This window comes from Thermoascus crustaceus, assembly GCF_041956765.1.
Source record: "Thermoascus crustaceus strain CBS 181.67 unplaced genomic scaffold VTN00scaffold_8, whole genome shotgun sequence".
Lineage (NCBI taxonomy): Eukaryota > Fungi > Ascomycota > Eurotiomycetes > Eurotiales > Thermoascaceae > Thermoascus > Thermoascus crustaceus.
The window spans coordinates 1,219,449-1,236,005 of NW_027192534.1; the positions used below are offsets into that span (position 1 = coordinate 1,219,449).

The 16,557-nt window shown below is 51.8% G+C and overlaps 5 protein-coding genes across 5 annotated transcripts; 4 read left to right on the top strand and 1 right to left on the bottom strand.

Moving 5' to 3' along the window:
- Positions 1-1,963: 1,963 nt before the first annotated feature.
- On the top strand, positions 1,964-3,292 carry VTN00DRAFT_10001 (uncharacterized protein; the record flags this gene model as incomplete). The annotated part of the gene is made up of 3 exons (XM_069426610.1): positions 1,964-2,196; positions 2,419-2,478; positions 2,566-3,292. The coding sequence occupies 3 exons, from the start codon at positions 1,964-1,966 to the stop codon at positions 3,290-3,292; spliced, it is 1,020 nt and encodes a 339-aa protein (XP_069284600.1).
- A 1,140-nt stretch (positions 3,293-4,432) lies between these two features.
- VTN00DRAFT_10002 (uncharacterized protein) lies at positions 4,433-6,243 on the bottom strand (the record flags this gene model as incomplete). Its single annotated transcript, XM_069426611.1, has 2 exons — positions 4,433-4,559; positions 4,628-6,243. The coding sequence occupies 2 exons, from the start codon at positions 6,241-6,243 to the stop codon at positions 4,433-4,435; spliced, it is 1,743 nt and encodes a 580-aa protein (XP_069284601.1).
- A 2,007-nt stretch (positions 6,244-8,250) lies between these two features.
- VTN00DRAFT_10003 (uncharacterized protein) lies at positions 8,251-9,370 on the top strand (the record flags this gene model as incomplete). Its single annotated transcript, XM_069426612.1, has 3 exons — positions 8,251-8,622; positions 9,042-9,185; positions 9,251-9,370. The coding sequence occupies 3 exons, from the start codon at positions 8,251-8,253 to the stop codon at positions 9,368-9,370; spliced, it is 636 nt and encodes a 211-aa protein (XP_069284602.1).
- A 70-nt stretch (positions 9,371-9,440) lies between these two features.
- VTN00DRAFT_10004 (uncharacterized protein) lies at positions 9,441-11,963 on the top strand (the record flags this gene model as incomplete). Its single annotated transcript, XM_069426613.1, has 1 exon — positions 9,441-11,963. One exon carries the CDS (start codon positions 9,441-9,443, stop codon positions 11,961-11,963), a length of 2,523 nt encoding a protein of 840 aa, XP_069284603.1.
- Positions 11,964-12,755: 792 nt separating this feature from the next.
- Positions 12,756-14,707, top strand: VTN00DRAFT_10005 (uncharacterized protein; the record flags this gene model as incomplete). The annotated part of the gene is made up of 3 exons (XM_069426614.1): positions 12,756-12,822; positions 12,971-14,362; positions 14,451-14,707. The coding sequence occupies 3 exons, from the start codon at positions 12,756-12,758 to the stop codon at positions 14,705-14,707; spliced, it is 1,716 nt and encodes a 571-aa protein (XP_069284604.1).
- Between the last annotated feature and the right edge of the window lie 1,850 nt (positions 14,708-16,557).

Consider the following 16,557-nt stretch of genomic DNA (forward strand, 5'->3'; position numbering starts at 1 on the left):
ACTCCAGAGGTTCTCGAAACAGTTGAGTGATATATTCGACCAGAAAAAAAAGCTTGTTTTATTTTTTTTGTTATGTTTGATTCAAGCACAAGGTCCTCGCAAGGTTGAAAGCACGCATGCGCTGACACATCTCGAGGCATTTATGTCGTCATCCCCAGGTCCCTTGACGTTTGCACTCTTGCTGGCCATCCCCTTGCTCCATTATTAGGAAATCCGAAAAAACATTTTTGCGCACACACATGGTGACAGCACGACATCGACGGCGCTATTGGATAAAAATTTGGTGTAGTAACCACCACCGGCTGTTTCCTAGCAGGATTGTCTGACAGGTTGACCTTTACACAACTGTTACAGTACAGAGAGTACAGTATGGAGAAGCTGCTGCAGGTACAACGGGCTATTGTCAGACTACCCAAGTAGTACGATCGGGTCTAAGTCTAACAGTAGGGCCGGGATCTCCCTGAGCGATCGCGCCATGAGTACTCCTGATGGTTAGTCGGGTGTGTGCTGGAATTGCGTGCTTTCCTCTCGCAACTGCAGTCCGGATCCATATCATACTGTATCAAGCCCTCAAGGTTTCTGGAATGTCCTGCAGGCTTCCAGGACAGATCGACCGGCAATTGGTCCCTCAATTGACCGCCAGAATGAGGAACTTGGAGAACGTGTCTCAAGATGTTCCCTATCGTGGCATGCCGCTCTCGCACTGGCGGAGACTCGGCCAGCGAGCGTTAGAGTTCCGAGGTGGCCAGAAATGACATGTCATCTAGACGCTGCTGGATGGGGGTAACACACCCATTAGGTAAGAACGTGAGGCGCTGATTGGAGATAAAGGGAGCAGGTGTTACAGATGGGGGGAACGAGAGCACTGAGCGCGGAGAGGCACGGTCCGCACAATACATATAGTGCCATCAATAGTCCGTGAGCCTAAGAAGTTTGTTGAGAGACAGCAGATATATAGTCTCAACTATCCTTCTGTCCACGTTCTCCGTCGCAGGATACCATTTCCGCTGCTCCTGAGTAACCTTGCTACGTTTTTTTTCCGTGCGGGGGAGACGATCCCCGGTTCTCGGCCCTTGACGTGCTCCAAGCATAGAAGCCCCGGGACGGGCAGTGGGTTCAGTTGTGACAGCTCGGCGGTTTCAGGATCGCAACGAAAGATCGGAGCGAAAGACGCCTGCGGCGACGACGATCGAGTCCTGGCGTCAAGGTTGCGCGTCGTGGTGGAGTGGGTGGAACAAGCAGAGGTTCTCGACCAGCACGGCCGGCTGCGTTCGGCCAGCACCAGCCACAGCCCGCGCACCAGCCACGCCGGAGTCCAGACCGCGGCGGTCACAGCATCCTGACGTTCAGGTACTTCGATCTCCCTCTGCGTAACGACACTGCTGATATAATGTCTGCGTCTCCAGCTCGTTCAATCTCCATATCTACGCGCCATCTCCCGTATCTTTACCTCCTCCGATCTTTGCCACTATCGTTAGAGACATCGTCAGGCCGTGCGCTGAGACCGCAGGGCCCGTGACCGCGCCGTACTAGCTCTGGTATGTATGGTGTATCCGCCCTTATCTCTCCCCAGTCAGAGTCATCCATTGACGCATCACCCTCCATCTTTATCGCCCAATGTGACTCCTATTATCTTAGTCTATCTAACTCTTTGTCCCACCGCCCCAGCAGGCTCGTTGTTCCAGAAAACCGTCCTTTTCTACCTCGTGTTCCCCTGCCCAGGGTCTTCGTTCAGCTGTCTTCCAAGTTCCTGCATTGATCTGCCTTGAGTTGGCCGCTATCAAGGAACGGTCCAGTCGATCATTGAACCCAGCAGCTGTCGCAGTACGCAGTGACCCGCCATCCCACAGGGGATCTCCGTGCTCCACGTTCAGCCTAGCTCCCGGTACCGTAAGCGGCATCAGGCATAGGGGGAATTTCGATCCATCATACCTATTAGAACCGTGAAAAATCACCGCCATCCATGACACAATCGCATTCTTCTCACTCTACCTCCTCCCATCGCCGCACTTCCTCTTCCTCCTCCGCCAATGCCCAGAAGCCGTCATCGATAAGGCCTCAGCGCCCGGCACTCAGTCGAAAAAATACTCCTACGGTCTTTTCCATCTCCAAGTTGGGACCCGGCTCTGGGCACGCGAGCTGGTCCAGCAAGGACGAGGAGAGAGCAGATATGGCTACCAGTTTTCTTCAGTTCTGGTATGTTTGCTGTCATTTCTTTTTTCCTTATTTCTCGGCTGGTTGGTGGAAGTCGGCATTGGTCGGCCTAATCGCTCAGCCTCGTTGTCTCGGGTGCCGTTCTTTATAATTGCCTCATCCTTATCAATTATTACCTCCTTTTCCTTTCTACTACATTTTTCGCTTTCATTGACGAGCTATGTGGTGCGCCTCCCTTACATAGTTGGCTAACATCCTTTAAAGCGCTATGTGCGAGAAACAGATAACGGTTCCTGATAACGCTCTATTATATTGCAGCGAGAGGTATGACGCATTCTCCAGATAACCCCATTTCCTCTTCTCATCCCCTTCCTGACTTTTGTGTCATCTGCTGACTATTATCTTTTGTAGTTGTCGCCGCAAAGATTCCTGCAAACCTCTTTCTGCCTCCTTCTCAACTACCGCCTCCATGTCTCCCTCCAATACTCCTCCGTCCTCTCCTCCTATGTCTCCTCGAATCATTGTCCCTCCGATGACTCCTACCAAGGCTCCCGCCGGAAATACTCCCTCTATCCGGATACCCGCAGAGCTCCATGATGCAAAGGCAGATCTCGACCCAACCGAATGGAAGCCGATATTACCAAGGCGCCACGACAGTTCCGCCTCCCTGGCGTCATCCGAAGCCTGGCAGTACCTCTCCCAGTTCCACGGCAGCAGTGGTGAAGTTATGCTCCCGTCTCGCCGTCCTAGCGCGGGGTATCGCAGCTCGACGAGCCTCTCGACCATGATGAGTGGAGGGGGTGTGCCATCGCTGACGCATACACCATCGACCGTTGCGTCCTCGTGCAACAGCAACTCGGACTACGTGAGCTACATGCACGAGTACGCAAACCGTCCACTGCCCCCTCGACACAACCCTTCCTTCTCAACGAGCTCCGGCGCGACCAAGGGTCTCGAACTCGTCATGCCGCACATCTCCGCACCGGCTGCGGACGACGTGGCTGTCACCACCGCTGACAGTGGGTCGATCTTCCCTGCGAGAGGGAGCGTGTGGGGGAAAAGCGACGTGAAGATGTGCACCCAGCCCATGTCCTCCATGACTTCTGCCTTTCGCGACGTCGATAAATCGACTCGATGAGAGCAGAGTCCCCGCACGGGTAGCTGCCAGTCCCAGCATCATCATGGCCAGAGAGCCCCGTTTTCATTCTTCTTCCGAGTGCTATTACGAGTTCCTTTGATTGATATTTCATACTATTTCCTTTCTTAATTCCCCAGAGAGTTTGGGTTTGGTTCTTATTGTTGAACACCAAAAAAATCAAGAGCAACGAACGCGCGAGTTGAGTCTAGGCACATACACACGCTTAAAAAGAAAAGCAACATAACGATGTGACGATGACGAACGGGCGGCCCGATCGTTTTCCTCTTCTTTCCCATCATTCATTCATACCCCTTGCCGATCCTCATTATTTAGACTAGGTGATAACTTTGGACTTGAGATTCGATTCGAACTTCATCTCATAGATTAGGTTAGGTAGACAATTATACCAATATGGTTGGGTTGACTGGTTCCGCTTGGACCTATAGTGTATACCTACATATGACATGTGTTTGTTTGATAATTTCTATAGAACGCGTTTCTGTAGCATGACGAGGCAGGGATCGTCGGTACTGCTCGTCCAATCGACTGGGTACCGAAAAAAAAACAAGTATTAATTAAATGAAAGCCGAGAAGCTGAGGCCCGGGCACCCTAAGCTTCCCAAGGTTCCAACACTGGACCTCCTACTTAACCTACTAAGTTAGGAAGGTAAGTATGTATAGGCCTTAGGAATCATAGGTATCCAGTATCTAAGTAGATAGGTACGGTATGTAATGTATGTACATGTCGTAGATAAGATAGAGGTGGAAAACATCACAAATATTACAAAACCCCATATATCTATTCTGCGTATTTTTATCTTGCTACATACAGTTCAGTTAAAAAGTTAAAGTGCATCAGCAATCAACCCGCGTTGCGGATCCTCATCTCATTTCTTTTCATTTCATCCCTGCATGGCATGGCGGGTTTCCGAGGGAGAATAAGAACGAGACAGGGCATATAAAAAAGCCTCATGATCCTTCCTTCCAGCCCGAATAGAAAAATGGGAACAGAGGAAAAGAATCTGGGGAATCGCGAAGCGGGAGGGTATCTCCTCTGGATGGGTGGGTTAACTCGGCTCTAGTAGACTGGGAAGTGTATTCGGAGAAAGAGGGAAGCGACCTCCATCTATCACTAATTGCCTAAGGAGTGCAGCGTCCCGTGAAGCGAGGGTACAGGCAGCATTCCCTAACCGTGTACCGGCCGCACATCCAGGCAAGGAAACGCTCGAGACCGAGACCGTAGCCACCGTGGGGAGAGGTTCCGTACCTGTTTTAGAAGATTAGTATCATTTCAGAAGTCTCATAAAAAAGCAATGCTAATTTGGGAAAACTTACTTGCGCTGGTCAGTGTACCAGTAGTACGGATCGGGGTTCATGCCCTCCTTCTTGTACGCGCCCATCAGTTCCTCCCAGTCGTCCATTCTCATGCTTCCACCGACGATCTCACCGACGCCGGGCATCAGAACGTCGACACTCTCCGTGACGCGACGGTCCTCGGGGTCTTTCTTCATGTAAAATGCCTTGATCTCCACAGGGAAGTGGGTCAGGAAGATGGGCTGGTTGATCATGTCGGTCATCTTGCGCTCTGCAGCCTCAGCGATGTCATCACCGAACTGGTGGGGGTTGCCCTCCTCGTTGGGGATGTTATGCTCACGCAACCACTCGATGGCTTCGGAGTACTTCATCCGCTTGAAGGGGCGGGATGGAGGCTTGAAGTCGGGGTTGAGTTTCTTGATGTAGCCTGCAATTTCAGGCTCGGCCAGCGTCAGATCGATAACACGGCAGATGACGTCCTCGAGGTGGTCGAGAAGATCGCTGAAGGTGATGAAGTCGAGTTCCGCCTCAACATGGGTGTACTCCGAAAGGTGGCGACGGGTGAGGGACTTCTCCGCACGGAAAGAGGGGCAGACACAGAAGACATCACCCAGGGACGGCAGACATGTCTCGAGGTAAAGCTGAGAGGACTGCGTGAGATAGGCCTTCTCGCCGTAGTAGTCGAAAGCAAACAGCGTGCTGCCACCCTCAACCTGAGTCTGAACCATGGACGGCGGGGTCACTTCCAGCATGCGGTGCTCCTCGAAAGTTTTCCGGAAAGCTCTCAGGACGGCCGCGCGGACCTTTATGACGGAAGAGGCTGTCTCTCCGCGGAGCACAAGGTGACGGTTGTCGTAGAGGGTCTGGGGGTCAGCATCGGGAGCAACACGGTTGGTGATGGCTTCCTTGTCACCAGGGGCACGGCCGATAACGGTGAAGAAATCAGCGTGCAGCTCACGGTCGTTGGGAGCGTGCTGCTTTGGCGGCACAGCACGCATCTCACCGTGGATTGCGATGGATGTCTCGAGGGTAAGAGTCATGGCGTCGTAGGTCTTGGTCAGATCTCCCGTAAAGATACACTGCAGGTACCCATATCCGTCCGTCAGGGTGATGAAGATGACATCCTTTTGAGCGCGCAAACGGTGCACTCGTCCGAGGACTCGGACACGAGTTCCAGGGGTATCAGAGTCGGGTGTTCGCAGTTTGATTTTAGCGGGGTCCGTCTCGTCCAGCCTGATCCTGACGGGCTTGGGAAGGGAAGGATCCTCCTTGATGACGACTTTCTTTGCCTCCTCCAGGACCAACCTACGCTTCTCTGCCTCCTGCTTCTCCCTGATAGCCAGTTCTTGCTCCTTGGCGGCCTTCTTCTTCCGCTGCTCGTAGAGGTTGGTCGCCTTCTTGACGGCGGACTTGGTGGCTGGCTTCCACTCCAGTCTAACACTTTCATCCTCACCCTCGCCAACTGGACCAGTCTGGGACTTGCGTGTCAAGTACTGAATTCCCTCGGTAGTAGGATCATGCTGTAGAAAGGCATAAACGAGGGACTTGTAGGGAGAGGATTCCGATCCGGTCGCCGTCGCATCGTCCTTTCCGACGTCTTCATCGATGTAGATGGTTTTCGCCGGAGCAGAAGCCATCTTAGGAGGTTCTCTGTAGAAGAGCCCTCAAATCGCGTCTATAGGTCGTTATCGGAGGGTATTGAGAAACTTGAATTTTTGGAGGGGTATCGTCTTTTATTTTTTTCGTGGAGTCAGTTATCAAGGTCGCACAGGTGACTCAGAACCCTAAACCCACCAACGAGAATGATAAGGCCACCCGGCGGGAGTAGAGCTAATAGACTTATAGGCTAACGACTCAAAGAAGGGATTATCTCCAGGGAGGCCTTTCAGATGCGCTGGTCGAGCAAGGAGGCGGGAGTGGAAGAGCCACACAAGGGACACCGCTTTCTTGGAGGGGTAACTGATAGGAGCGGGCAGGGCTTTCCTTTATCTCTCCTCTTCTGCCTGAGGCACCAATCAATGCTGTTTCCGTATCCTCCAGCTTCACCACAGCGTCAGTCAACACGACGCCGTTCATCTGAATTTTCGCCTCCAAGATGCGATCCGTTCTCAGAGATAACTGCAGATTTTCTCTGACTATCTTCCCGGTCATGATGCCAATCCCGTCCGCATTTCGACAGGGTATTCTTCTGCTGCTGAGGCGCAGTTCTAGATTTGTATGAGACCCTCAACAGACCTGGCCCAGTGCGTCTTGCAGTCAGCTATTACTCCCATTCTACTCCATACTGTCGCATGTCACTCCTTCGACTATTTTCGGCATAGATTGCAAATCTAAGCTTATGTGCATCAGATACTGACGGACCATCTGGATCATCATTGTCATGTGGCAAAGGCCCTTCTTAGTGGCCGTGCTCCACGGCCCGCGATTTAGGCAAATTCGTTCCAAGAAGAGAGGTGGCAAGAACTGACAGTCCTCCTTAGCATCGTTATAGGAAAAGCTGACAGAAATATCTGCATAGTGCTTGTTAGTCTAATTCATCGATAGCCGTCGATTGGATGATGTAACGTGGAATGCCAGGATGGCAGCCTGTCAGTCGCGATCTCATTCCTTGAGCCTCTCGACTCCTAGCTCTTTGTGACGCATCCAAAGAAGCATTCCCTGCCCAGCATCCTGTACAACAGATGCAACCATATGCTTTTTTGTCCCAACATGGAAGTATGTCACGCTTGGACTCTTGGCTGCTGGCCAAGCTGTGCATGAACGAAAGGAGGATCAGCCACCTTTCATTTCAAGTTGCAGCCGCACGGCGCGCCTCGGAAAGCTAGTTGAGTGAAATATGTCAGATCGGATGCTGCAAATCAGATGCACTCGCTGTAAGCCAGCACCACGCAGCTCAAGTCATTTCCCCACGTACGGAGTACCACCGGCGGTGAAGCGATCCAATACGCACTATGCAGGTAGTTCCCAATCTGTTCAGTGACTTGCTTTGGTTCTTTTGAACCGAGCTTGCGTCATGTCATCCTGACGGTCTTCTCTGGCTTTTGATGCCTGCGGGCATCCATATGCTTCGCGGCGCATTGCGGTACATACTCATGGTGCGTTTCCCGCCTGCAGGATGTGACAAACAAGGAGAGGTCTACGAGAACCATGGTTTTGGAAATATGGAGAACCCATAGAACTTCCAGCCATGGTCAAGGGGGTGAGGGTTTGGCGGCTAGCGGGAGTTAGTCAGGGGGGTGCAGCTTAGCTGCAGAAAAGCTTCTAGAAGGTCGGTCGTGAAAAATTTCAGCAGTGTTTGACCGACACTGCTGAAACGACGACGATGAGGATTGAAGGGTGAAGGCCCCCGAGCGGAGATCAAGCACTCTATCTGCATTGACGGAGATCTGTCAGATAGGATCTCGAGCGTCAGAAGAGTCGAGGGACAGGCAGGTCTCAGATCTGGCAAGATAGCTACTGACTAGCGGGCCTAGGGTGTCGCTCTGCCGTTCTGCGGACTTTTTTTTCCTCAACCCCAGTTTCTCAGCCTGCCCTATGGCGCGGCCAGTGGCTCGAGACGGTTAAGCGTGCAGCCAAAAAAGGCAGGGCTCAGGAGAGGCCCAGCTCCACGAGGGCTGATCGGCGCCAGAGACGGAGCTGCCACCATGCGCGTGAGGGTCAATGTCGAGGACGCAGACGCAGAGATGGTGTGCACCGCGGACGCTGCTGCTGCTGCTGCTACAGAGGCGATCGCGAGTGAAGCAAACAAGGTCTGCAGAGGATCGCGATGCTCCTTGCTCGATGCCAAGCGTCCGGAGCAGCGACTAGAGGAATGCCAGACCCAGGGGGGCCACGCGCTAGACCGAAGGGGCATCGCGCAGCCCCTATCGGGCCCTGAGAGGTCCCTGGCGCGCCCCGAGAAACGCCCCAACCCGCGCAGGAACCACGGCCGCCTGCCCCCGACTCCCTCCAATCCCTGCCCGTGTGGCCTTGTTGTTATTTTCCCTCAGCTCGCCCAGTCTCTTGCAAGAGTCAAAGTACCTCTGTACGGAGTACCAGAGTACCTCATCCCCCCCGTGCTCTCCGTCCCCGTCCACTCGGTCTCCAACTCAATCCGTTACCCTTTTAAGCCTCTGGTCCCTGGTGTCCGCTTCTTCGCCCCTACCCTTGCCTCCTCTTTCTATCTCTCTTCCTCCCCCTCTCCATTTTGGGTGCATTATTCTTGCTTTCTGCATACCTTCCTCCATTCCTTACTTCTCCACGTTCTTTATCTTTCCTTTATATTTCCTTCGGCCCGCCGTTCGCTCCGTAATATCACTTTTCTTTCGAGACCCCTTTTCGCCCGGGCCCTTTTTCGTCTGTTGCTTCCGCTTATCCCTTTGCAGCCTACTTAATCCTGCTGGCCTGTCTATAGTCAATTCTTTGATCCCCTTCTTTGTGCGCCGTTTCTCTTCAGCCCCCCTCGACTGCTGGTGCCTCTGAGAAAAGGGAAGCCGGTTTCGAGGTCCTGGAGAGCAGAATTGGTTCGTCCGGATTCTGTTTTCCTCGGCTGCTTGGGGCGGAGAGTCGTAGCGACATTCTCGAGCTCTGGACCGTTGAGGTACGTCCGCTCTCCCACTAATTTCTGTCACGCACATTCCATTGACCGTCTCACTGTTTCTCCAGACACCTTGTCTGCGTGCCCGGCCCCCACGGTTCGTGGTCGAGATCTTGCTTTCCCTTCAGCTCTCCCAGCGTCCATTCCTTCGCTCGTCGCGTCCGGTAATCCTTCCCCCGGGCGAATAACACCGTCAAGACGGCTGTATTCTCCTCCGCCATCGGGGACAAGCTTGTCCTGCCGTCCCATCTCCTCGCCATGCAAACCTCGGACGCCTCAACTATCCCTAGTAGTTCTCGTCTGATCCCACCCGTCTCGAAATTGTCTAACATTAACGCTGACCACACTGGTTTCTCCCACGGTGCTTACAACTCGAATAACATTGGCTTTGGGGACCGTAACGCACGTCGCGCTAACATCCCTTCCATCAATACTGCTTCGGGTGGACAAAACGGAAACGATCTCGCTACGTCCGGGGCAACCTTTGACATGAATTTTACACCCCTTCTTCCATCGCAGCTGCTGCTTGGCAGTCCGTTCCAGCCAGGAACACCCTCCGCCTTTGCATCTCCCCAGTTCACCAACTTCGGTGGTTTCTCGCAGGCCAACGCCTCTGCCCACGCTCAAAACCCCCAGAACCAACTAGGTAGCCCTACCCAGGCCCAGCAGAACGCCATATCCCCTGGACTTTATTCGGGACTGATGTCTGCTGAAGGTTTCGGTGGTTCCCAGCTCTTGGGTGGCCCCCAGTCTCCCAGCGGTGTGCTTCCCGGTTTGGCTAGCGCTGCCTTTGGTGGTCCTAGTGCTTCTGTTAGCGGAATCATGTCCGGGACCAGTCGCACGGTTTACCTTGGGAACATCCCAGCAGAGACATCTGCAGAGGAGATCTTGAACCACGTGCGCAGCGGACAGATCGAGTCGGTTCGTCTTCTGCCGGACAAGAACTGCGCTTTCATCTCTTTCCTGGACAGCAGCTCCGCAACCCACTTCCACTCTGACGCTATTTTGAAGAAGCTTGCCATCAAGGGCAATGATATCAAAATCGGCTGGGGTAAGCCGTCGCAGGTCCCAACTTCCGTCGCTCTCGCAGTGCAGCAGTCGGGTGCCTCCAGAAATGTCTACCTTGGGAACTTGCCGGAGGACATCACAGAGGACGAGCTTCGCGAAGACCTTGGGAAATTCGGACCTATTGATACGGTGAAGATTGTGAAAGAGAAGGCGATTGGGTTTGTTCACTTTTTGTCTATCAGCAATGCCATCAAGGCCGTCGCACAGCTGCCCCAGGAGCCCAAGTGGCAAGCTCCTCGACGTGTTTTCTACGGCAAGGACCGCTGCGCATACGTCTCGAAGACGCAGCAGCAGAACGCTGCCCAATACCTTGGAATTGCTCCAGGATACGCACACATTCTCAATACTGCTGACCGCGATCTGATTTCCAACGCGCTGGCCCAGCAATCCGTCGCTGCAGCGGCTGTTGCGACAACTGCGGGAGGTGTGAACAACTTGGGTAACAGGACCATCTACCTTGGAAACATTCACCCGGAGACTACGATCGAAGAGATCTGTAACGTGGTTCGTGGTGGTCTTTTGCATCACATCCGCTACATCCCTGACAAGCACATCTGCTTCGTCACCTTCATCGACCCGACATCGGCGGCTTCCTTCTATGCTCTGAGTAATCTTCAGGGACTGATGATCCACAACCGAAGACTAAAAATTGGTTGGGGTAAACATTCAGGCGCTCTGCCACCAGCGATCGCCCTCGCTGTAAGTGGTGGTGCATCTCGCAATGTTTACATTGGGAACCTGGATGAGTCTTGGACGGAGGACCGTCTCCGTCAGGACTTCTCTGAATACGGAGAGATCGAGCTCGTCAACACCTTGAGGGAGAAGAGCTGTGCCTTCGTTAACTTTACGAACATTGCGAACGCCATCAAGGCCATTGAAGGCATGCGGAGCCGTGAGGAATACAAGCGGTTCAAGATCAACTTCGGCAAGGACCGCTGCGGTAACCCCCCTCGCCAGGTAAACAACCAGCAAAACCGTGCTGCATCTGGTCTGGATGGTCCACAGTCTCCGCCCACTCTCAACGGTTTCCAGCAGACGCTCAGCCAGTCAGGATCTCAGCCAAGCCCGACACGACCCGCACTGTCGCCCGCCCCAGGCTCAACAGGCTCGCAAAACGGACAGCAGAACCGGCACCCGCTCCAGACGGTGTCCACTCCGTCGGCGATCCTGAACGCTGGAAGCAACAACCCCCTGACGATGTACCTGAATCAGATCTCCGCTCAGCAGGCTCAGGAGCAGGAAAACCGCCTCAGTGACCCCGTCACCCTAGCTGCCCTGCAGCAACAGCAGCAACAGGCTCTTGCTAACCAGCAGGCTGCTCTCTACAACGGAGCAGGCACCAGCGAGCTCTCTAACGGTGCTGGTATCGACAGTTCGTTGCATCAGCAGAAGCCTTCCACCAATGGCTTTCTGAACGTTTCGAATGGTCCTGCTAACGGTGGTCACCATGCCACAAGCGGGGGTAACAGCTTGAACGTCCCACGCGTACAGCATTCGCGGGCGGTCAGTCTACCGTCCTTTTCACAGGAGCCGTTTGGTGCGGGTCACAGCAATCACACTCAGAGCCGTCCTGGCGTGGCTCACCAACCCCAGGGGAGCTTTTCCAGCTTCAGTTCCGCTCTCGGCGGCCTGAACCACAGTGGATTTGGATTGGCTATCCAGAACGAAGGTTCTCTCCCAGGCTGGGCTGAGGAGGAGATCAGAGCGAAATAAATGGGCAAATCTTCTCTCTTATGCTGCATTCTACCGTTGTCTGTTCATTCTTAATATGTGTTGTTCAACCCGTTCCTTTCTTGTATTGCTTTGATTTAAGCATGCTTGTCTAAACATCTTCAGTTCATTGGCAACGGGCCTACTCCATTTTAATAATTTTCTTCATAATCACATTGTATTGCTAGCTGGCTACGGTTTTTCCATCTAAAGGCTGTGCACAGCTTTCGATCCAAGTTGGTTACGAGGAGGTGAGAGGTCGGCTATACCCTAGACTGGTTTGGCTCGGTTCTGTTCTTTCGTGTTCCATTCTACCTGTTTCCGTTTGTGATGCCATCTACTGCATTAATCACTGAGCAACAGAGCTCCACTCCGGTTGAGCGTTGTTTTTTGGGGGGGATGCAATTGCGAGGAAGTAATTTGGGGAAATAAGGGGTCTGGAAAAACTGGAAGAGGGAATTGAGCTACAGAGAAGCAATTCTTGGATAGCAATACAATGATGTGCTTCCTCCGTGGTCTGTTCTACATATGGCTTCCACTAGGTTTGCTTACTTATAACCTTCTCGGGCGTAGTTTCTCCGGTAGTGCGGAACCAAGTCACGGTACCTCCGGTACCCAGGGTCACGTGATACTTTGCCAGGCATGTGGGCCCTGTGTGGCGCTAGACCGTTTCGGGCGGACGAGCCAGCAGCATGTCGAGTCAGGTGCTGTTCAACACATGCTCTTGATGTGCCAGCTACAACACAGACTGCAGAGGTCCAGCGAGATCAAAAAGCTTGCATCACAGCCGCAGCCATGGCCCTTCCTCCGGAGCGTATTAATATCAAGCGTCGTAGAGAAGAAGAACCCGTGGAGACGTTGTGTATGGATACCATCTTTTCCTTTTCTCATCTACTGCGCTTCTCATTTGTTACCCGTCCCGGGAAATCTTCCAACACTGTTCCCGGGTCCCACTGATCGGGCAGATTCATGATTGATAATTAGAATCACGAAACTAACGGTTTTCTCAGATATCCGGTCTGAACTACACCAGACGAAAAGACGCTTCACGGACTTTGTCTTTCAGAGAGTCCGCATTGGTGGCGATGGCGCCGATGACCCTGTGGGAACTGCAGGATCTGCTGCAAAGCAGAGTATTCGCAGCCCCCGATCAGTGAGCCAGTATAACTTCCCCACGATCTCCGGTCCCGCTCGTGGAAATGCAGGAGGGGTGCCCCTTGTCAGGGCTACGTCTCCTGGGGCGGAGTTCCGAGAAGAGAGGCAGCTTGCTGCTGCTCGAAGGGAGGCTGAGGAGAAGTTCAAAAGAGCGCTGACTTCTACTCCGGAGCCTGCACCTCCGAGGGTATCCGGTGAACATGCCAAAACGGCCAGCTCAGCGAGCGCAACTGGTGTCTCTCCCGCTTCGAGCGGCAGAGAAACCCCGGCTTCGTCACCTGGGAGGGCACCGTCGCTGCGGAAATTCCATATATCCAGATCTCACACACCTGCCGACATACTCAAAGCTGCCGGTGGAGGCGTTCAGAAGAAGAGAGGGGACGGGGCGCCTATTCGAGCGGTCCTTGTTGAAAAGCTGACGCGTGAACCGCATTCAAGGAAGGCCTCGATGATTGAGGACCTTGCACAGAGTGCTAGTGATGTCAGGTCGCAGCGGTCATCTGTCAGCTCTGAAATTCAGCAACCGACTGCTAGTCCCAGAAAGCGGCCCGTAGTCAATCAGGCGGAGAGACGTTGGAGAGAGCAGCAGAAGGCCTCTATCTCCGCTGCCAAACAACGTCTCGCGGACACCCTTGAGAAAAGAGCTCAAAAACGTTCGAAAGATTGGGAGGACGGCTCGGAGAGACTGGCACGGGAATTTGAGCAGATTGCTCTGGACTTGGAGAAAGAAGATGTAGATATGCAGACTACCGAGAAAAAGGAGGCGCCATTTTCATCTCCTGCACGAAATGCACTCCCGAAGCCCGCTCTGAAATATCAGCCCCGAACTCCAAACAAACCGCGGAGTGCTACGCCTGAGGTCGAGAGCCGCGATGGAGAGACAGCATCGCAGCAGATGACGAAACCCGCCAACAATGTCCAGGATACTATGAAAGTTGAGACGTCCACTACGGTTCTAGGAACTCCTGGCAAGAAAGCTCAACAGGATGAGGAGGATGATAGCGATGGTGACTATGTCTACGACACCTACATCCGACGCCCCTTGCCCGCTGGCACTATGCTTACGAACCCTCTCATCGACATGGAGATGGACAATGAGACCTGGTTCCGCCAGAACGGGATCGACACGACGCGCAGGGATATCGGTATTGTTGTTATCACTCAGGAAGACGAAGAGTACTGGGAAACCTTCGCGGAGGATGAGGACGAGGAAGACCAGTGGGACCCTGAAGATGAGGATTCAAATGGTGGGTAGTCATTTCTCTTCCCTTGCGTCCACTTCTACTGCCATGTTCCTATCTTGAATAGTTTCCACTAACAATTCTGAACTTATAGCCGAAGACAATCCTGCAAACGACTACCCGGACGAGGAACTCTCCTCCGCGGATGAGTATGACGACCCCACCGCCATATACAGCAGGTACAGACATCGCGGTGCCTCCGATGACGAAGAGTTCGACGTCGACGAGTACGACAGCGCAGGTGAGGCGTACCGTCCAGGTGCGTTCAGTTCAAGGTTCAACCGGGGCTTTGATTCAGATGACGACGATGATGACAGCGACGACTACCATTACGAGAGAAGGCGTTGGTGAGGTAGTCGGGGAAATCTATGACCATTCCACGCCAGTGGAACTGTCGTTCATTTCCTGCTCTCTCTGGACAGTTTGTGCTGGTTTTTGTGATCTGTTGGGATTTAATTTAATTGGTTGGCTCAACTTTCAACTCACGTTTAATCGAGATAAAATATATATATATATATATATATCCGGCTCTTTATGGAATATTGATATGAAGTATCTGATAAAGAAAAATAATCATAATATCTGCATGAGCTGAATGAACTCTTGAATTTTGAAGCGATAGATGATATACCCATCAACCGAAACAAAATCATATACCCATTAGATCCTGCATATCATGAGTTTATAATATATACTTGGGTACGTTGATCAGAATTAACCAAATCGACAAAAACCACCATCAAGAAATCGAAATCACAGCCACGTTATGCTCTACCTATTCAGTGGATAAAAAAAAGGAGGGCCAACAAGACCACAGCCTGTGCACTTGCATTGGTTGAAGTCATGTACTCTTACGTTTGCATCATTTAAACCCATTTCAATAAGATACATGTAGAATCTAAAGCCGGGACTGGTGGATGGGATAGGATGACATGCGGAATACAATAAATCATATATAATCAATTGAAAACCATTGATGTCTGGTAGATTAGACAAGGAGAGATATAATTCAGTTCAAATTGAGTACCTTATCTTAGTATGTAGGTGGCAACAAAATCTCTCAATAAGGTACCTACCTTACCTAGGTTTGCTGGATTGAATAGGCGTCCGGTACGGTCTGGTCTGTCTGGAATGGACTTTATATGTAGAGAGAGGGAGTGGAGAGAAGAACTGCATGTCACTGTTTTCCTCTACCTAAACCTGCTTGTAACTTTCTCTCAACCTGTCCATTATATCTTTCTCTCTCTCTCTCTTTTTCTATCTGATTTTATTCCGAACTGCTTATCTAGTCCATCTTCTCTCATCTTCTCTTCTGTTCTCTCATCTCTTTTCCTTCTCTCCAACTATTAACTAAGATCGAGCAGCAAACGATCGAACGCCCAACAGTCAGTAAAGCAGAAGCAAAAGAGGTGGATGTGTTATAGGTTAGAATAGGCAGAACTTTGGTACGGTACGTAGAAGGATTGCTTTGTAAGTAGGTCCATACTAGACAGACTAGGTACTTGGTAAGATCTGGAGTATAGTTACCATGAGTACTAGCCAGGAAGAAAGAAAAAAGAGTCAACCTTGCACCTGCACCGCAGCCAAAAACCGAAAACAACAAGCTGGGGAACCAGGATCTGAGTTAAACATATTCCCATGTCCTACTTATCAAACAGCACGGAGAAGGAAAAAAAAAAGACCAAACGAAATATCTTGCTTGTGGAAGGAGACAAGGCAGACAGACACTCCAGCCAGACGGCGCGATAAGTGAAACTGTACCTACCTTGGACTTGTAATATTGTAAATCAATGCAGCAGGGCTGAGCATCGTTCGTCATAAGCATGTTAAGAATAACGATGATAAAAATAGAAAACCATGTGCCATAGGCGCCGTGGAACGTAAAACAGGCTCTCCCAAACGTTGGGTTTTGTCGGAGACCTATCAGACACATACGTAGTTGCCGCGGTGTGTTGGCGCCTAACTAACACTTGGCGGCTTCTTGTTCAAGGCTAAATTTGCTGTGCTATACTATACTATACAAAATAGACTACGACTCAAGGAAGGTTTTCGCTAGCTAGATAGCTAGGTGGGGAGGTATCTGCTTGGTGTTGATTAGAACAATGCCGCTGGTTTTTTTTTTTAAGTTACAGTTACCGAAATCGGTAATGCTTCTTATGAAGAAAAAAATAGTAGTAACGTAGTAGTAATGTGACTAACGT